We start from the raw sequence: 21,446 nt of genomic DNA on the forward strand, positions 1-21,446 counted from the left end.
AATTGTTTGAGAAGCATATGTGCACAGGATCAGGAAGTCTTATTTAAATCTATATCATGGAAAAGTCTGTTGACTCCTGACTCTTTAAGGCTGATGTTCCACATTGTGGTATAAAGTGTAAGCTCTAAATAAGAGCTTCTATCTAAGGCTGCTTCTGTCACTGACAGATGGGAGGGGAAAATGGGAAGCAAAACTGAATAACGCCCTTGGCAAGATGAAATTAAAATTGACTGCAGTTTCAGTTCCTAAGGTCCAGTAATCTTTACAAACCACTGGAAACAAATGTTCAGAACACTTATCTTTGTGTGTTGACTACTGTATTATGCAGAAGACTGCAGAATGACCATAGTGAATCAGACCAGAATTTCTGAAACCTTATTGTCTAACAGTGGCTGTTAATAGAGGCCAAGAAAGGAACTGAGAGAAAACTGGAAGAGTGTGCTGGGGAGCAACCTCTGACTCCAGCTTTCTGAACTAGAAGTGCTTATATATTTAGTGGCTCTGAGTAGATCCTTCCATGCGTATGTCCAAGTGCTTTTTTTTTCCTGTGCATTTATATAAAGTTAATGTACTCAGACCTGTATGCATACTTCCTTCCTACATTGTTTTTGGTAACTCCTGTTTGTTTGGAGCCTGTCACTTATAGTATCACCTAAAACTTGTTATTTCTCTTGTTAGAAGGTGCTGAATAACCATCTCTCATTCTAGGAATTTGCTTGAGCCTGAGTCAGTGATGCTTGGTGCACCGTGGCTGTCGTCGTCTTTTAAACTGAAGATGGCAATTATCAGAGAATATTTGATACCAAGTCTTTGAGCACTGTTTACAGTTGTATATCTGAATAGAGCATCTGACTGTTTCAGGCTTAGCACAATGGGGTTTTTGTTGGGGTTTTGTCGAAGTCAAGAAGTCAGACCTCACTTTTGTGGTTTCTGAAACCTGTCAGAGTGGCTTTTGGAGTCCACACTAGCATCTGTTTCTTTTCTCAAGAGACTTCAAATGTTTTGCTACCCATTACTGCACCTACAAGTATCTGAACAGAACAGCTTGACCATATTCAAAACTGTATAGTAAATGAACAGATCACTGTATCACTAGAATGAGTTGTGCATTGACAGGAAAATACATTCTCCTCTTTGTCAGTCGAATCAAGAATACACTTGTCTGAGTGCTCTTTCCTGTTCTGTGCTTTACCAGGGATTGTGTCTTTGTCTCTGAAACAAGGAGAGAAAAGTGTTCAGCAATGTGAATTTTAAGTGTAGACTGTAGTCCTTAAGTGAACTTGATAAATCAAGTAGAGCTGACTAAAAGGTTTCTAATACTACTTGTACTACTTCTAAAGGTAAGAAAAATTGAGTCCTAATTGGCCCATCCCTACTTCTGTGTGCAAACTACTACAGAGGAGAAGATGAGCATTTACTAGGGACTTAAGGGTCTCTTGTGGGTCTGCTGCATCCTAATGGAATGCTCACAAGTTTACTTTGTCCCTATTCTGGGGTGAGTTGACACATTTGGCTGATGGTTCATAAATAGCTTAACTTTCTGTTCCATGTTTCCCTTAAGCTAATTTTTAAATTTTTTTTAAGCAAACAATACAGACTTCCAAGCAGATACTTTACAGATTAGGTAAGGATGCAGTATATGCTTTCTCTTCTCTTCCAGCAATTCCCAGAGGGTGGGACTTGAGCAGTTTTTGGCTCCTGGTTTTGTTCTTTCCAGCTCGTGACTTTCCCTAGCAAATACCTAATACTGCGGTTTCAGAAGGTCAATTCTGCAGAACTCAAGAGTTTGTTTTTATCCAAGTCCAGCCTCCTTGTACTTAATCCAGATGCACATGCATTCTGTGGATGAATTCTGCAAACACTGGATAGCTGTAAAGAGCAAGAAAGCCACCTATTGTGAGAATTTATTTTTAAAGAAAAACCTGTGCATGTGTTGTCTGTGATGTCATTCAAATGCATGATTTGATATTATTATATTAAAGTCTTGAGTGATGTGTATGAAAATCCAAAGCCATTTAAGTAGATGGATGCATTAGTAAGTTTGCAAGAGAATATGTCTTAATTTGTCTTGGCTGGCCCTCCACCAGCTCAGTGCCTAGTAACTTTTTCTCCCTCCTCTATTAAAAAACAGGAAATTCAGTAAGTTCCTGATGTATTTGTGCTGTAATGGGTGAGGGGGGGAAAATTACCTTCTTAGGGACTTTGCAGAAATCTCTTCTAAATGAGACTTGGCTTTTGTCAGATAAATTTCCTTGGTATCTTATTTGAGTTGTACTACTCACCTTGAAACAAACCAAAAATTGGTTCTATAAGGAGATTATAAGACTTATATTATTGTATTAGAGCAAGACCAATTGACAGCTCTCAGAGGCTGCTTAGGACTTGGGCATTGTTAATTATTATGTATTATAAATCCTTTCTTTGGCTGCTAATCCAAGTTGAGAGTCTTGCGGAAAATACTCCAAAGTACTTTTAACTCAGAAGGCGCAAGCATACAGGTTGTATTAGCCATATAAATATAAACAATTAGCCATGTGTTAGCTAGACTGCATAAGCTATGCCTGCTTTCATGTGGCAGTTATGAAGATAAGACCTGCAGTGAGAGAGTATCACCTAAAGTGGCTTTACTTCATGTGTGAGACAAGTTAATAATATATATGTGTCTAACAAAAATTCAACAGAGATGAACCACCTGGCTGTTACTGAGTTGCATCACAAGTGGTTGTGTGGTATTTAAATAATTGAGACTTCTTGATCTTTCCAGTAACAATCTTCATCAGGGCATCCAAATGAACAAGGAGCATGGGGACATTTGAAGCGGCTTGTCACGTTTAATCAAAGTGGTGTTTGATTTATGGTGACAAAAGCAAGTTGTTTTTAAAGAAATTCTCAAACTCCACTCATTTGAAATCTTTGCAGGGACTTAGTAGGAAGAGACCAAGGAAAAAATACTCATTTAAAGAGAATAACATGCTGATCTTAAAACAAGACTTCTATTGGAAAAATGCTGTGTAGTAGTTGAATTTTCATTACAGTTTTGGCATATATAAAGTATATTCTTAATACAATTTTACTTTTTTTTTTTTTTTAATAATCCCCAAAGTAGCAGGTATTTATTTTATCCACTTTATGTTGCTTTAATTCTGTAGTGACTGGGACATCTCATGCTTAACAGTGGCCTATATCTTGCAGTTATATCCCCTGAAACAAAGCTGTAATTAAGGCATGCTTTTTTAATCCTCTGGGTCTTTTTTTTTTTTTTTCTGTAAAAGGTTATTTTGGTCCACTTAGTGTTAGAAATCCCATTTTAGACTTACTTTTTGTAAACTTTTTGTGGGCTTCAGCAAAAAATTGTGTTATTAAGTGAAATTTGTTAATCCTCCTTTTGGAACAGTCTTCGTTTTTCCAACTCTGTCCAAATATTGTGCTGGTCCAACTTGATCTGTTATTTAACTAGGACAAATGAGGCAGTCTTCAGCAAAGCAGTAGATTGTCTGCCTGTTTAAATAGATCCCACACAGCTGATGTGTGAAATTGAGGCTTTTTTTTTCCTTCTAGGGGACATCAATCTAACACATAATCTTTATTTTCATGGAAAATATTTTTAAAGTTAGAGTTCTTATTTGTGATACTCAAATGTGTGTTGCTGTGGGCTAAACAGGTATATATGGATTTTTTAGTGCATAAAGGTAAAATATGGACAGTCTATCTCCTGTGTGTTTCAACTGCCTTAACTCTCAATGGAATGCCTCTGCTCCTTTAAAAATAAATATAAAAGATCTGATCAGCAAAAACTTTGCCCTGTTTCTTTTTTATAGATGTCATTTCAAAAGTTCGTGCTTTTGCAAAAAAAAAAAAAAAAAGGTCACCTTTAAATAGTTAGTCATAAAATTAGTCATAAAAACTTATTATTCTTACTCCAATGGCTAATGCCAGCCAAGGATGCTCTTACTGTTTTTACTGGTCAAATGAAACCTCTCTGCTCTGGGAACCTTTAATCTGAAAATAATGCTTGATGAATCACTAGAGATAGGTGAGAAAAAAATGCATCTCTTAGATAAATGTGATATCAGCTATGGACTTGGTGTATCCAGGACTCCTCTTGACTCCAAATATGGGATTTTTGCTTTGAACAATCAATATTAGGACAGGTGTTTGTGGTGTTAGTAGGGCTCAGTAGGGAATGGTTACGATTGTCAGCTGTGCTGAAGCATGAGACGCTGCAAAAACCTTTGTCCACCTTCATAGGAATGAAAGTAGGGCTAGTAGATTGTGGGCTTCTGTAGGAACTGGTAAGGTGTTTGCTTCAGTAACTGTAGTAGGACTAGCCTTTGTGTTTGTTAGCACATGGTATTATCCTTAAAAGTTTCCCTTCACAGCAGAGTCTCTCACACAACCTATGCCGAGTATTCAGAGGTTGCTCCTCTGTATTTTCATTGTTACATCTTCAGAGACTGTCAGTGCTGATCAGAAAGACTTGGTATTTAGCTAGATGACTATTCTTCATGGCAATCCTTCCTATTTCTTTGTTGATAAAGGGTGATAGGATGGGTGAGGTTTGAATGGATCTTTGGTGATTCTGAAGTCCAGCCACCTTAGCTCAAAGTAGTGAAAATTGAAACAGGTGTCTGGCTGCTCAGGATCTTATCAAACTGGGTTTTCAATGTCTCCAGGGATGGAGACTGCTCAGCCACTGTGCCACTTGAGGCAATTTTCTGTGCTCTGAGATCCAGGGCTCCCGGGGGCTGCTCTTGCTGGTAACAACAGAAGCAAAGGTGGCAGTGAATACCTTGGCCTTTTCTGTATCTTCTCTCAGCAGATCCCTTGCCAATTCAGTCATGGAGCCCTAGTTTTCCTGTTGCTGATGATATTTTTGCAAAAGCCCATGAACCATTCTAGAACATTGCTGATCCTCCTTCTTGCATTGATCCTTCTTACTGGGATCCTGTGATCTCCTTTGTCATGGTCATTGCAGCTGTGTCTGCCCTGACCTTGATTGACATCACTGGCCAGTTTTTCCATGTTTGTAATTATGATGTTCAGCAGAGGGCCTGCCCTTGGCTCCTCAGTCACCTGTTTCAGGAAGTGATAATCAATGCAGTCCAAAAACCACTTGGGTTGCTTGTTTCCTCTTCTGCTACCTTTCCAAGAGATAAGAGGGTAGTTCATGCTCCATGTGAGGACCAGGTGCCTGTAAATGTGAGGCTTCTTCAGCTGTATGAAGAGGGCTTCCTATGTTTTGTCTTGCTCAGGTGATGAGTAGCAAACACCTGCCATAATGTCACCCATGTTTGTTCTGCCCTCTCATCTGTGACCTGTAAGCTCCCAGCTGTCTCATCGTCCACAGCAGGGCCAAGCTCCATGTGTCCCTGCTGCTCTCCCAAATAAAGGATGGTTTTCCTGCCTCACAATCCTTAAAGAGCCCATATCCAGCCATGGCAGTAGTCTGGTCTCCAAAAATCAAGTGCTTACGCTTCCTTGCCCTTCCCTATTGTCCTTTCATCCTCCAAAGGCAGTGTTCTTGTAAGCTTTGTGCACACTCGTGTATCTTTCTAGGGTGGTGAGAGGCTGTTGCCACAGCTGATTTCACCTGTCCAGGTCTGTTATTTGATGATCATGCAAGTGAGGAGAAGGGGGCATAGAAGTCTCTGGTTGCCTTATGGTATTATTGTGTATTAAAATGATTCTTAAAATGAAATTGCTGAACAGCCTGTTCGATTCCTTTTGCCATTCATGTCTGAATAGTCATTTCCACAACCCTGTCTGTGCATTGAAAGCTTTTGGCCACTACTTAAAACCTTATTTAAGTTCGTGCTTCCCCACTCCTCTTGCTTTGGAGTGTTATAGTGAGCTCTTGCTATTATCATATCTGGTTCTTGTCCCTTTAGGATTCTTAAAATATACTGTATATAGTCTGTATATGCTCTACTACAGTCTGGATTTCAGAACAAAATATTTGTATTTGTGTTATAAAAGGCAGTTCTTCCCTCTCATCTTTTCCTTGCGTGTCATTCATGGACAAGCCCATACTTGGATATCAGTACTTCAAAACTAGTTTTAAACTGGCAAAGTAAAACTGGACTGATGCCTTAAGAGGCCTCCTAGAAACAGAGACTAGACAGGAGTAAGGGAATAAAAGAGGTATTTATTTGAAAGGCCTTCAAAGGTGCACCCTGGGGAGCCTGAAGCTATTCTCAAAATGGACCCCAAGATGGACCCCAGGTCACGAGTTCTTCACTCTTTTATAGGTTTGGTTCATTTGCATAGCAGGGTTAATTCTCCAGTTAAAGCTTCAGTTTCCCCCACAGCTTAGCCCCCCTTTAGAGGCTCTTTGGTTTATACTTTTTTGCCTAGGACAGTCTTGGTGTCCTTGGAAAGCAGGGCCGGAGAGGCTTTGTTATGTCTACCTAGCATGAGAGAGCAGAAATTAACAGGCTACAAGAAACTACACCAAGCAATACAGAATTTGAAAAATACAAAGGTTAAAACCTAAGGCATCAGGACGGGATATCTGCCATGACTGAACATTTCACCAAGGCAGTGTTTATTTTTTTCTCAGATGAGTATTTAATTTTGTCTCTAGTTGAAATCCATGGGCACAGTTTGGATAAGCTAACAGCATGCTCTTTTAGTAGTTTTGTATCTTAATGCTATATTGGTCTTTTGTGTCAGAATAAGCTGCTCCAAGGGACAATTGTTTTTAAGTGATTTCTCAAAATTGAAGAGAAATCAGAAATTAGTTTCTGAAGCCACTCTGCATCTCCTGTGTTCAAGTCCTACTGCTGATGACCTCCCTCTGTCTGAGATTGGGTAGAGTGTTGGGCTGGGGAGTCCGTCTTAGGCTCCATGCTGAGGCAGCAGGCTCATTGTCTTGCAGTTGCCATGGTGGGGGAGGACTGAAAGGTTTCCATCCGCCTTTATTTCAGTGACCTTTTCCACGTAGGAATAGCAGTTGACTAGGAAAAACCTAAATAGTTATTTCTCTTCAGTCCATACAGTTTCCTCTCAAGTTCTGTAAGCTGAAAAATAAATTGAAATTGAGGAGGTAATATTTTTTGTTTTCAGAGTGCCATTTCTGCAAATCTTTGACTTACTGAGCTTCCTACACAGTACATAGTTGGAATTTATTAAACTGCTGTATGTGAAAACTCTTGTGTTTAATGCTTCCACCAGCGTGCATAAGTGAGGTACAATAAAAGTTCAAAGTAATGTCAGCATGTAAAATGTTAAAAAGTAAAAGCATGATAAGATTCTTTAAATATTCACAGAGACTTAATTTTCATCATCTGCTTAATGCAGTGACTGGAGTATTCACAACTGTGTTTGCTTACTCTTTCAGGCTGAAGGTTTTGAAGCAGATGTTGGAAGATGTTAGCTGTGGATACTGGGGTTGTGGAGGAGTGGTTATCAGAGTTCAAGGTAATACACTCTCGGGTCTTTGGCCAGAAGTGTTTGTATCACTGCTAGTGAAGTATGCAGGAGTACTTGCATCCTGTAGAAAATGAAAAATAGTAACCTTGGTGTCTCGGTTTTGGAGACAAAACTTCAGGAGGAAACACTCCGGAGTGAGTGTCTCCTCCAAAGGGAAAAGGGCCTTCCCTTTTCCTCCACCAATAAGACAAGTGGGTCACAGCAGATGAAAGTGGAAAAAAACCAAACTGTTTATTAACACCAAACAAAACCAGGGTGGGACAGGGAAAAAAAACCCTCAAAATACAGCAAATGCCCAGAGAGGGAACGGACACCCGGGCTCAGACCAGCCAGGGCCACCCTATGGGCCCGCCGGAGCCACCTGCAGGCTCCCCGGACCAGCGAGGACGGAAGGGAGGCAGTGAGGCAAGGGGGGCAAGGGAAGGGAAGAAGAACAAGACAAACCAACAGAACCTTTCTCCCGGTAGCCAGAACATAAAAGAAACCCAAAGAGCAGCACAGCACTCCCAGCGCACTCCCTCCCGAGCCCCAGAGACCCCCGAGCCGTTGGGCTGAACCGTTCAATGCCCCCTCGGGTCCATGGCTCTGACCCCGGCCCCGGGTCCATCCAGCGTCCTTGGGCATTGAGCGGACGGTTAAGGAATAAAGCGGCTTCATAACATCACCCCAGAACGTTCCACCCCTTGTTCCATACCGTCTGCTCAATGCCCAAATTAATACAATTCAGCTTTAAACACACACGTTTATACATATATATACAGCTAGGAATTGGATCTCTCGGGCAGGTCCCTTGACTTTGTTCTTTTGATGGCAAAGCTGGCTTCCAGGAGAATCTGGATGATCTTCTCTCCCAAATACCTCCAATGCTGTGTTCCCCCATACAGTGATATCATCAATGTACTGCAGATGTTCTGGAGCCTCACCCTTTTCCAGTGCAGTCTGGATCAGTCCATGGCAGATGGTGCACTGTGCTTCCACCCCTGGGGCAGCCGGTTCCAGGTGTACTGCACACCCCTCCAGCTGAAAGCAAACTGAGGCCTGCACTCTGCTGCCAGAGGAATGGAGAAAAACACATTTGCAATATAAGTGGTGGCAGACCATTTCGCTGCTTTGGACTCCAGCTCATATTGGAGCTCCAACATGTCTGGCATGGCAGGGCTCAGCAGTGGAGTTACTTCATTCAAGCCACAATAGTCCACAGTCAATCTCCATTCCCCTTCTGACCTGCATACAGGCCAAACGGGGCCTTGCGTGAGTGAAGTGGGCCTTGCTGACCACCCCTTGGCTCTCCAGCTCACCAATCATTGTGTGGATGGGAATCACAGCATCTCTATTTGTCCGGTACTGCCGTCAATGCACTGTCAAGGTGGCAATTGGCACTCACTTCACTACCTTCAGGAGCCCAACTGCAGAAGGATTCTCGGTCAGCCCAGGCAAGGTGTTCAATTGCCGAATGCCCTCTGCCTCCACAGCAGCTATTCCAAAGGCCCACGTGAGTCCCTTTGGGTCTTTGAAATACCCACTCTGGAGAAAGTCTATGCCCAGAATACACGGGGCCTCTGGGCCAGTCACAATAGGATGTTTCTTTCACTCTTGTCCAGTTAGGCTCACATCGGCTTCAAGCAGTGACAACTGCTGCAATCCCCCTGTCACTCCAGAAATAGAAACCGGTTCTGCCCCCACGCGTCTCGATGGAATCAAAGTGCACTGCGTGCCCGTGTCAACCAAGGCTTCGTATTTCTGTGGTTCTGATGTGCCAGGCCATCGGACCCACACTGTCCAAAAGACACGATTTTCCCTGGCCTCTGCCTGGCTAGAGTCAGGGACCCTCTAGTCCTGGTTATCATTTGAACCTTGAGCTGTTTCCCTTCTGGTGGAGCTCCCTCTCTCAGCATTACCATCCTTCAATTCACATACCCATGCTGCCAGGACAGAAGTTGGTTTTCCATCCCACCTCCTCATGTCTTCCCCACTGTCGCACAGGAAGAACCACAGTTCAGCTCTCGGGGTGTACCCTCTCTCCCTAGCCGTGGGACGTCTGCTTCTGGTAACAGGGCCTCTGGTCTGCACGGATGCGATTTGGAGAAGGCCCTCTTTCAGCTCCTTCCTGAGTTTCTGATGAGTCTTGTCCATCCTATCTTCCACCCTCTGTATGGTCTCTGACAGACTCTTTTCCACAGCTGCGATTCTTGCTTGTGTTGGGCCGTGCACAGTGTCTGCATGCACCCGGAGCCTCCTCACCGTAGAACTCACTGTCTCATCCCCATATCACTGGTGTACATTTTACCATGTCAGGGCTCCTAATTGCTTGGTCACCTGAGAATATGATCTCTATCACTGCCAGTTCTCTCAGGCATTGAATCCCTTGTTCCATGGTTTTCCAGGGGTTTAGCTGCAGCTGGAGATCTTTCCAGCACGGGTATCTTTCCTTCACACTTAAGAGCCGTGTCCAGAGACTGAGAGCTTCAGGGCCCCTTGTCATCCCTTGGTCAATACTTAGGTCACGTGACAGGGATCCCAGATGCCTCACTTCAGTGCCATCCAGAACTGTACCATTGCCTGCAGCATCCCAGATTTGGACCATCCAACTTAATATAGTTTCATCAGGCCATGGAGTGTAATCTTTCCTCAGGGTACAAAGGCTCTCTATGGACAGGGACTCAGTGATGATTTCAGGTTCCAATTCCTCTGCTGGCTGTGAAGGTCCTGGCTGCCCTTCATTATCCACTGAGCAAATGGATTTGGCTTTGTGTTTCTTTCGCTGGGCAGGGGCAATCGTTATTGGTTTAGGCTCCCCATCTGCTTTAGCTGCAGCCGGAGTGATTGGGGTGTCTGCCGGCTTATTCTCCTGCTCCTCTGGCTGTATCTTCTGCCCTACAGTATCTAGCAGGATGCGGTAAGCGTTAGCCAGGACCCAGCACATGGCAATGAGCTTTTTCTTTTCATCAGTGTTGTTATTGCAGCTTTCCTTCAGATACTTCCTCACCTCAGCTGGATTCTGAATTCATTCAGGGGGAAAATTCCAGGCTACTGGGTCAGAAAACTGCTTCAGGGTCTGGCCTATGTCCTCCCATACCCCACACCACTTAGGATTTTCCACAACTGGGTAGGTGTCTGGGCAACCCCTCTGGAAATCTCAGCCCTTATTTTAGACAAGCTGGAGACCACATAGAGAAACCCTGCTAGATAACATCATTAAAAAGTGGTATCTTTAACATCCAGGGGAAACTGGACACTTTCAAAAGGTGACGTGCCAGATCTGAAAGGGAAGAAGGAGATGAAGGGCTGGGAATTATCATCCCCTGCTTTACCCCTAACAAACTGGGTGTAATTGCTAATACATTCCAAAAGGAAACTACCAGGGCCAGGATGGAAAAACAACATAACATACACATTCTCAATGGTTTCCATTACTTCAGACAAACTTCGAGAGATCACTAACACCAAGCATGTTAAAATGGCAGTCCTGATTCTTATTCCTGACTTACAAAAGGTGTAAGCCAGGGACCTGACTGCCCATAGCTGTGGACATGTACTTATGGTTAGGTTCCACAGAAAAACTATTAAATCAAACAGTGTGGTTTTACTGATGTGAACTCACTACAAAAGTTATTCAAACCAAAATGTTTTTTTCCGCTTTCACGTGCCCCGTAAGTTGGGCACCAGATTTATTTCTCGGTTTTGGAGACAGAACTTAAGGAGGAAACACTCTGGAGTGAGTGTCTCCTCCAAAGGGAAAAGGGCCTCTCCCCTTTTCCTCTACCAATAAGACAAGTGGGTCACAGCAGGTGAAAGTGGAAAAAAACCAAACTGTTTATTAACACCAAACAAAACAAGGTAGAACAGGGGAAAAAAACCCCTCAAAATACAACAAATTCCGGGAGAGGGAACAGAGACACAGTCTCGGACCAGCCGGGGCCACCCACAGGCTCCCCGGACCGGTGAGGACGGAAGGGAGGCAAGGGGGGAAGGGAAGGGAAAAAGAACAAGACAAACCAACAGAACCTTTCTCCTGGTAGCCAGAACACAAACCCAAAGAGCAGCACAGCGCTCCCAGCACTCCCTCCCGAGCCCCAGAGCCCCCGAGCCATGGGGCTGAACCGTTCAATGCCCCCTCGGGTCCATGGCTCTGACCCTGGCCCTGGGTCCATCCAGTGTCCTTGGGCATTGAGCGGACGGTTAAGGAATAAAGCGGCTTCATAACATCACTTGGGTTTTGCTGAGATCATGTGATAAATACAAATGTCTGCTTTGAAAGGATTTTTTTCCTTGCCTCTTTGGGGTGACTTACTTCCTGGCAGAGAGCAGTGAAACTGTATATCATAGGTGAATGCTTTTACTGGTTTGAGTATCAGACTTGACTGTAGGTTTTGCTCCTGGTCTGCTTAGATACGCTAGAAATACATTCTCCTGTCTGTGGAGTGGAGTCCTTTGAAGGACTGGAGTTAAAAAGTACTGTAAGACTTATGTACATTTAAATGTACATCTTCTAAAGAGTTAAAAAGATTAGATTTTACCTTCTTAAGTACTGGCAGAAAATATGTTTAGTGTTAGAGAGGAGCTGGAATTTGCGTCAACTGGAATTTGTGTTTTTCCAGAGTAATATTGTATCTGGTAATAATGTTCACTACCTGTGTACAGTTGGTCTTGAGAACTCCTTGAAGTATGGATCTAAAAACTGTAAAAGTTTCACAGGACTGACATCTCACTGTGAAATTTTAGTGGGGGTTGCATTTTTGCAACTTGTTTTTTATCCATTTCCCATCCGCTGTCATTACATTCTGTATGAAACTGCAAAATGATAGGATGCAGTGTGTCTTCTGGCAATGGTCTGAAAATGTGAGGATTTCTTTGTGAAACAAAGTTTAGTTTATAGTAAACTCTGATAAATAGTAACTTGTGATGGAAAATAGTTGTTGAAATAGCTGTCATACTTTAATGATAGAAATTGCTTATAATATTTTTATTTCAGACACTGCCAGAAGCATCCATATCCAGCTATGCTACCAGCTTGAAAGACAAGACTGCTTTGATTTCGTCTCTTTACAAAGTAATTCAGGAGCCACAGAGTGAAGTGAGTATTTTGGATCTCTCACCCAAAATGTCTGACATAACACTAGTAGAATGAAACCAAGACCTTGCATGCTAGTTAATTGATGAATAGTCGCCTTCAAAAAGTTTGTTCTTAGCAATGACATACTATCATGCGAAAAAAAATTGTAAGTTTTGTAACCTGCTGATCGTAGGTAATCCTGTAGGTCACACTCATGGGCTTCAGGACTTGGATATAGAATAGAGAAATACATTAAGGAATTGAAAAGATGTTTGTGTCTGACAGAATTCTTTCTGTAATTATCACTTGAATGTGGATCTCTGGGTGTCAGAAGCTTGTCTATTACAGTGGAAGAGAAAAAAGTTAGGTTAGCTATCCTTTTTAAATTGTTCCTTAGGTTTTAGGTTCTTTATTGTTTGAAATACATACAATATAAAGACAAGGATTTATACAGTGGATGTACCCTTACTGAAATGATGGCAAGATACGAAAAAAATGGTGGGGAAAGGGGCAGCTTTTCTCGGTACCGGTACCAAGAAGGTTCCACATCCCATGACTGCCCTTGTTTTAAAGTGTCCAGGTGTGTTCAGAACATCCTGAGCTGAGTTTAGTTGTGTGTTGTTAACTGCTTTCTACCATCCAGAAATCCTTTTGTGCATTATTTTAAAATTGCACCAAATCCTTGATTCCTCTTCTGAAAAGACCCAAGGCATCTTTCCAAAGTTTGAGATTATGCAAATACTAAAGGTCAGAGGATAAAATGCTTTCAGTTAATGCTTTTAGAGAGAATGCTGATAGTGAAACTCCCAGGTTGTCCAGCAAAGAACAAATGTAATTTTAATTTGCTGCTCAGAAAGGCATTCTGAGTCATTCCAACTACTGAGTCAAGCCTGTCTGGTCTTCAGAATGTGTATCAAAATGTAAATTAATCAGATGAGTCTCCCTATTGATAGCCTAATTAATACTTTCATATGTTCTTTGATTTCTTACTAGTTCTGGCTATCACTAGGTTTCTCAGGGGCCTTAGCAGCAGGATTCTGCTGCTAATTCTGCTTGAAAAGGTTCTTGGGATAATTCCAGGGGCAAGGTATTTCTCTGTTAGTGAGACTTTGAATTGAAATGAAAAGCCGGTGCTGACACTGAGTGTTGGGCTGTCTTGGGAAGAAGTCCTAACATCTTTTTTGGGCCGTTCTCCAAGTAGCTGGTATTTTGTGGAAGAGGCGACTTGGATCTTTCCACATTGTGAAAATAATTACAAACTAGCAGTTAAAAAGAAGAGTAATATCTTCTAACTGTTCTTTGAGATCTGTTTGCTGCATTGTGTAATGTCAGCTTGCTGGCCTCTCTTATCTCATGGATGTGTGCTGCAAAGGGGAAGGATTAATGCCTCAACACTACAAATACTGCTGGGTTTAAAAGTGGACAAACAACCCCATTTGTACACCTTCGAATATATGTACTTATAATAATTATCAGTACTGTAAAATTGTCATTCATCTTGTTTTGCAGGATGGATGTGTTCTTTTTTTTAAGCATTTGAAAAGTAATCATGTGTATTTGCATCTGTAACTGCATTTTCCTGCTAGTTCATATTTTCTTTTCATATGGGTTGTTTTGGCTTGCTTTTCCAAAAAATTAATTACCCATTTGTAAGATAAATGTACTACTTGTTTAACATCCACTGCATAGTAGCTGCATAGACTATGTTAGTTACTTTTGAGGTTCCTGGGCCAATACTAGGTGAAAAAGGTAGTTCAATGAAGGGAGAGTCTTCAGAAGATGAGAAGATTTAAAGGACTTATAACTGACTAAAAACTCCCAACAGTAAAAAATAATTAAATAAATATGTGACAGGTTTTTCTTCAAACATTGAAGATTTTCTGCTTTTTACTTAAAACACTCTTGCTGTCTTTTTAGATAGGAGCCATGCAGGCATTTGCATTAGGAAACAGCAAGCGTTTGGAGTGTCTAACACACTTGGGTGCAGCTTAAAAGGACGAGGGATGAAATTGCTTGGACATTCTTCTGTTCCAGCATTAAAAAATGTCTCATACCTTTTAGAACTTTGCAGTTCAAAATGGTATCTTGAAACAGCAACAGTCATTAGTGTGTTTTGATATTAGGTTGTAGCATGTGGTGGCATTTTGAGGAAGAAAACCTGGTTTTGTACTGATTACGCATTAAATGTGCTGATACAAAGCTGTCTCAAGTGAGATAACGATGTAAACATGAATACCTTTCACAGCTATTTATGTGCCTTTTAAAGTTCAAACACATCATTCAGAGCTGATACTTCATTACGGGAAGGATGCAAATTGTGTGAAAAATGTAAGCTGAAGATGGAATGCAGATCTGCTGGTAAAGTTTTCTAGAAGGATCGTTGCTGTACTGCTCTTAAAACTGGTGACTAATTTAGCTCAGTGTGGCTTTTTTGCCTTTACTGTAGATTTTTCAGAGATGGTTTTTCCCTAAGTGAAGCTATATCTCTCAGAAGCTAAAAGTTCCTCTTTTTTTAGAATGGATCAGATTGTCCCAGATTACTTCTTAAAAAAGAACTCAAATCTGCTAAGATCTTTAAGTTTCAGAAGTAACTTTGGGAGTTAAGAAATGTTGACTTGACTTTTTTTTTGTGTTCAGGAGGAAAAGCTTAAGAAAGCAAGCAGGTATTTTTCTAGCACGGTCTTCTGGTCATTTTACCTCCTTTGCTTCAATAAAGGGATGAATATAGAATTTGCTTCCTTATTTTTCTACAAACTTACTATACTAAAACTAAAGTTGTGACCTAGACAAATAGCAGAACTGAGTTTAGTAGTTCAGCTGGCTTTGAAAGTACCTGCTGATTTGACAATATTTTCTTACTGGAGAAAATTAGGGAATCTCCTAATTTCCATACATAGACATGTGGTGGTTAACACAGTGCTTCATCCTTATAGCAGAGGTAGGTGGTAGCACAAGAAGGCACGTTAAATCCAGGGACACAGTGCAGGCTGATAGCATCATTGTTTTAAAATCTTTTTTTAACTTGATCTAGCTCAGTGCATTACTTCCAGTTCAGTGTTTTATATCCATTTGTATCTTAGCTTAACAAATTTGATTCTAAAATTACTCTTGAGCTTCCCATTTCTGTCTCAAATGTATAAATACATTGAAGCTTCTAGAAGATTTTAATGAGAGTGGGAAAATAAACTAATTCTGTTGTGTAGTAAGTTTTTGTAATACTTGGAATTTAAGTGTTATATGGCTCTTGTCACTAGGTGGGTAAAGCTTCTAGCAATTTTTGTGTATTTTTTGACCTTGTGACCTTTTGTTCAGGTATTTTTCCTGTATATTAGAGAAATTGAGTGCATGGTATGAGGTGTGTGATAACTATCCTCTATTTGTGCCTTTGAGGCTGGAGGAAGTGAGTCAAAAATGAGGCAAAGCAGCCACTGGAATTTTTTATTCACATGGGATGAACGGCTTTACGTTTATCATCCAAAAGTACGCTATGAGCATGAAGGTTTGTAAGGTGACTTGAGCAGTTATTGTATCAGTCACTCCCTAATAAATAAAATGTCATTTTTATCAGTTTACAGTTTTGGCTAAAGGATTGATCCAGACAAAGTTGCAGATTTTTGTAATGTTTTATTCATTCGCAATTGTAACTTGTATTTCAGCTTCTGGAGCCAGTTTGCCATCAGCTCTTTGAGTTCTATCGCAGTGGTGAGGAACAATTGCTACGGTTTACGCTGCAGTTTCTGCCAGAATTGATGTGGTGCTATCTTGCTGTCTCAGCCAGCAGAGATTTGCAGAGCAGTGGATGCATAGAGGCTCTTCTCCTAGGAGTTTATAACTTGGTTTGTATTTCAAGATTTTGTTTCAGAATTGAAATGAAGTGATTATTTCAGTCTCAACTCTTCAAATTAGTGTCCGTCAGAAATCTACAACATGAACTTTCATTCTTTGGTCAATATTTTCTCTGCTCCTTCTGTGGTTCTTAAATTTTTTATTACTTATTTCTTGGTATGGTGATTAAACTCACATTCTGCTTGAGAACTTTTCGAGGCACTGCTTTTGAAATTGTTGCCTGTATTTTCTGGGATATTTTGACTATCTAGACTAAAACCACAAGAAAATTACATTCAACTAATACTTGACTGCTGAACAGATTGCTTAGCTTTGAGAAATTAAAGGTCTCCATTTTGAAATAACCTTGACATTTAAAAAATATTTTACATGAAAATATCGTGTTTGTTGCTATATCTGTGCTTTGAAGAACAGAATTAATAAGGAACCCTTAAAAGCACCATATTTTAGTCTTTTTATGGTTATTTTAAAATACTTAGTGTTTTATTATGTCTGTTGGAGTTCTTGTTAGTGTAGTTTCTTCTGGTGGTTTTAGGAAGGCTTTTTGTGAAGTGAAATAGTGATGAACTTCAAGTCTCCTCATTCTGAAAATGTGGAGAAGGCAGCTGCTATCCATCTTCTAGAAATAATTACAGGTGTCTTCACCAAGCAAGTGAAAACGTTTTTTTCACCCAGGAGTCTAATTTGAAAGACGTGAGCCCTGTTCCACTCCTCTTGAGGCAGAGTACAGGCTTCCTGCCTGTTTCTGTATGCTTAGTTGTATCTGACAAGAAGAACGTTCCTGAAAAGCTTTTGATCTTATCTTGTGCCTTAAGGCGATTCACTCCTTTATATCCATGATGAAGTCATGGAATAATAAGATGGTTCATGGATGTGGCTGTAATCACTTGTTTTTCTCCCAGAAGAGATTACATTTACAGTTAAGCTTGAAACCAGTCTGGTAACATCCTCTCTTAGCTGTGAACAGTTTCTTTCTCAATTAGTAACTCAGCTTTCCATCTCCAGCTGCCCCGGGTCATAAGAATTCCACAGCAAGCTTCTCTAGGAAGCTGTAGATCAGTGTGACTTTTGGGAACTTTTTTCCACATTCTGCTTTAAGACATAATGAAAGCTTCTGGTAGAACAGTGCCACAGTACTCACGCTGACTTCTTCCCTGCTGTTGATGTCGTATAAAATTTATAACAGAAACAATCATGATGGTATTGTTCTTTAGTATACAGGTTGAAAAGGTAGTAGGTGACCTGCTTAGATACTTATTTTCTCTTTAACCAACTACTTTTATGTTTTCAAAAACGAGGAAATACGAAGCCTAATATAAATAATAATTCCTATGTAAATACGTACGGTGGACTCTTGGAAACTTAACATGTTCAGTTGGAGTCCTGCAGTTTCTTACTGAAGGAAAACAAAAAATGAAAAATACTGCTTAGAATAATTTTAAATTGGTTACATCGTGAGGGGCATGGAATTATTGTGGCTGAACCTTGAGATCATGAACTGGTTTGTTCTACCTTCAGCTTAGGGACTGTGGTAGTGCATGCAGTTGAAATTTTTTGCTTTCGTAGCTGTAGTTTTCAGGGCTTTTTTTAATACACTTCAGATCTTGAAATGCACTCCTGAAACTTAATTACAAATCTGATTAGAATGAAGAATACAAATATTAATATTTTTAGAATTTAGAAATTTGGATGTAGCCATTTTCTTTTCCTTTCTCCTATATTTTGAGGAACATCTTTTCCACATTGATGCAGGAACAATATTAAAAACTAAAGTATTAGTGGTTTATGTGGAAAGTGGAGGAGCTGTGCAGCTTTTCAGAAGAAACAGCTCTTTGTGCCTTTTTGATCCTTTTCAGTCTTCCTTTACCACTTCATATTTTCTTTTAAGACAGGAGATTTAATAATTACTATGTGAAGCTAGACCTCCAGCCTTCCCAAGGCATGGGCGTTAGGAGACACTGAAACTTCTCTCTAATTATTGCTTCTGGATATATGAAATCAGCTGCTGAAAATTAGAGAAGAGAAAAGTAAAATCTAGCGTGTGGTGTTTGTTACTGGTCAAGTCTGCTTTGGATCTTTGGAAGTTTTTAATTTGAAATACTCCAGTGCTCTTCTGTGGTGCAAAACCACATCTTGTTTTGCCTTACCCTTTAGTCTACTACTGTGGTGGTATCTTTCAGGAAAGTAGCTTCTCTAAAGCTTTGCGTCCATGCTTCTTTTAATTCCATAGAGAGTTACCAGACTTGGGCTTTTGCAAATGCTGTGGTCTGCTGCTGTCAAACCATATGAGGCTGCCATCATTCCAGAGCTGTAATATTTCTAAAACAAATTACTCGTAGAGTGATTACTTGATGGTTAATAGTTTTCAGAACAGAACTATTGATTGTTAACCTTCACAATTAGTAAATAGTGTATAATTAAAGAAAGATAATGCTGTTTAAACATGATGTTTACTGTTATTGTTTTTAAGGTGGATTATGCATGCAAATGGATGTGCCCCTTGGCTAGTTATTTGAAGAGTTTTCATAAACAAACAAAATGTGCTGTGATAGAAAGCAAATAGAGAGATAATTTCCAGTTTGCAGCTTGGATTGTTACAGTATCCCTATCAGTCCTTATAATAGCATTTAACATTTTTGGATGTCTGTTTTCTGTAGTACAGTGTAACCATTGGTATCTTCTGTATTTTTCAGGAGATAGTTGACAAAGAGGGACATAGCAAAGTGCTGAGTTTCACAATTCCATCTTTGTCCAAACCTTCTGTCTATCATGAAGTAAGTAACACCTACAAAGTGAAATTCCTGATTGAGAAGGGCAGTATGCTTTGGAGGCCTGTTTGTTAAGAGCAAAAGTGAAAAGTAGTTTTAACATGTTGTATGATGACATAGGAACATGTTTGTCAGATTTCTGAGTACTGCTGACTGGTCTCTGAGGCCTTTCCAAGATTGAATAGTCATAATTCCAATACTCGTGCAGCAAGTATGTTTTTGGTTTTTTTTTCTGAAGCCATATACCTTATCTGGTGTAAAACGACTTCTCTAAACAGTCAGATAACCTTAAACCTGTTGAAAATTTATACATAAATATGGTGATGCTTATTATTGTCTATTTTCACTTGCATTATAGCAAGATTTAAGGTGGACGTGCTCTGAATGACCCTTTTTTCCTTTAGCCTTCCAGCATTGGCTCCATGGCTCTCACTGAAGGAGCTTTGTCACAGCATGGCTTGTCCAGGGTTGTGTACAGTGGACCTCATCCTCAGAGGGAGATGCTGACAGCCCAGAACAGGTGAAATTGTATCACAAGATTTTGTTTGAGGGTCCGTAATGGATCTGAGCTTCTAATTTTTAGTATAGTTGTAGACTGAAGGAGAATAGGTATATGTTGTGTTTTGTCATGTGCTTTTTTGTTTCTAAACACGTGTAAATGTAGATGCAGAAAGATCAGCAGGGCATGTAGAGGAAAAGCTTACGCAGTTTTTGATTTTATTGAAATGCAATGCCAAATCTGTTCAAATAACTCTTAAAAATTCCATGTAAACTTGTTTTCTTTTAAAGAATAAAACTGGTAATGGAATTCCAATGTTTCTTTCAAATCCCAGGTTTGAAGTGCTGACTTTCCTTCTGCTCTGTTACAATGCTGCCTTAAGCTACATGCCTGCAATGTCTCTTCAGTCATTGTGTCAGATTTGTTCAAGGTAATTTCTGTAGGTTGTTTACACTTAAAATGGCATTTCCAACTTGAAAGGCCATCTGTTTGGACTTTTTCTATAAAAACAAGCTTCAAGTTCCCAAAGGCTGCTTTTAAACTTGGCTTCTTTTCATAAGTGTTTACAGCTGCATTATTTGCTATTGAAGTATCTCTTATGTAACTTTGGGTTGAGATCTCAAAATGGGGAAACAATAACCTGGTTTATATGCAGGTTAAGCTTCTTCCTTAAGAGGAGAAGTCAAAGGGAACTGGTTTTTTTTCTAATAACAGCAGTTGTAGTTCTGTTAACTAAAGAAAACCAGAAACATTTTTTAAAATTGTGGTGTATTTTGCATTGCAAGTTTGCTAAATAAATTTGGATGCTGTGCAGGTTGAAACTTTCTTGAAATTATAGTAGGTGTTAAAACTAAAAATACATTAATTTTTATGGATACGTTGAGCATTTCCAAAATCAGCTGTTGCTTCAAAAAACCAAAATAACAACGCCAACACCCCCCCACCCCGACCTCAAAACAAAACAGCTCAGCTTTAATTACAGTGCCTATTTTTTGATCAATTTCTTTTTTCAAATAAGAGAAACGGGTAGTAAACATGTTTGTCTCTAGATTTTCAAAAGTGGACTGTAGGTTAAGGGAAAAATTAGAATGCTCTCCTTAACCCAGGAAACCCAAGAGACCCAGAAGTCAACTGCAGCAACTTTCTTCTAGTTGTAGTTCGTAGTTCTCTCACAACTAAAGCGTGATAATGTTTTGCCTGCAAGATTTCCTTCTCTTCAAAGGAGGCAAGAGACCTTGGAGTGTTTGGCAATATTTACAAGAGTCTTTACAAGATCTCTGTTAGATAAACTGCTCTAAAATATGAGGTAAAACATGTTTAGAAGCTAAGGATTGAGGAAAGGAGGCTGATGTTGCTTATTCTGCTTGATTAAGTTTTGATTGTATTTGGAATAAATAATTTCTAAAGCATCCAAAAAAACCACAAGCAAGTTATCAGTAGATGCAAGCAAGTCTTTCTACTTCAAAATGCTGAATGTTTGGGTACTGAATTATTTAATGCTATACAATTTAACTTCTTTCATAGTTCTTCATTCCTGACTGGTTTTGTCATTCTTGTTTCTCTGCTTACTGAAAATCTTACCCTGACAGCATATTAGAATAGACAGCATGTTAGAATATGGGGAATATGTGTCAGAAGTCCAGAATATTTTTAAGTGTCTTGTTTGGATGTGGTGGAATTTATATTCTGCTATTTAAAGATAAAGAATAACTCTGTTAATTGGTTTGAGTAATGTGGAATTTAGGGATTTTTCTTTAAGATCTACAATGAATGTGCTTTCTTCTAGTAAGTCTAATTCAATTTTTATCACTTTCCTAAATTACAAACATGGATTGTCAATATGAAAACT

The 21,446-nt window shown here is 40.0% G+C and overlaps 1 protein-coding gene across 5 annotated transcripts in view; it reads left to right on the top strand.

Annotated features, from left to right (window-relative positions):
• The window catches only part of FAM126A (family with sequence similarity 126 member A), a 47,766-nt gene that overhangs the window by 12,670 nt on the left and 13,650 nt on the right, over positions 1-21,446 (top strand). For all 5 annotated transcript variants that reach the window (XM_048303496.1, XM_048303537.1, XM_048303526.1 and 2 more), the window contains exons 2-7: positions 7,340-7,419; positions 12,404-12,505; positions 16,141-16,320; positions 19,024-19,104; positions 19,503-19,618; positions 19,932-20,027. In XM_048303496.1, the coding sequence (XP_048159453.1) occupies positions 7,369-7,419; positions 12,404-12,505; positions 16,141-16,320; positions 19,024-19,104; positions 19,503-19,618; positions 19,932-20,027 (626 nt within the window). In that variant the 5' untranslated portion in view covers positions 7,340-7,368. The remainder of the gene's footprint in view (positions 1-7,339; positions 7,420-12,403; positions 12,506-16,140; positions 16,321-19,023; positions 19,105-19,502; positions 19,619-19,931; positions 20,028-21,446) is intronic.

Source organism: Corvus hawaiiensis, chromosome 1, assembly GCF_020740725.1.
Source record: "Corvus hawaiiensis isolate bCorHaw1 chromosome 1, bCorHaw1.pri.cur, whole genome shotgun sequence".
Taxonomy (NCBI): domain Eukaryota; kingdom Metazoa; phylum Chordata; class Aves; order Passeriformes; family Corvidae; genus Corvus; species Corvus hawaiiensis.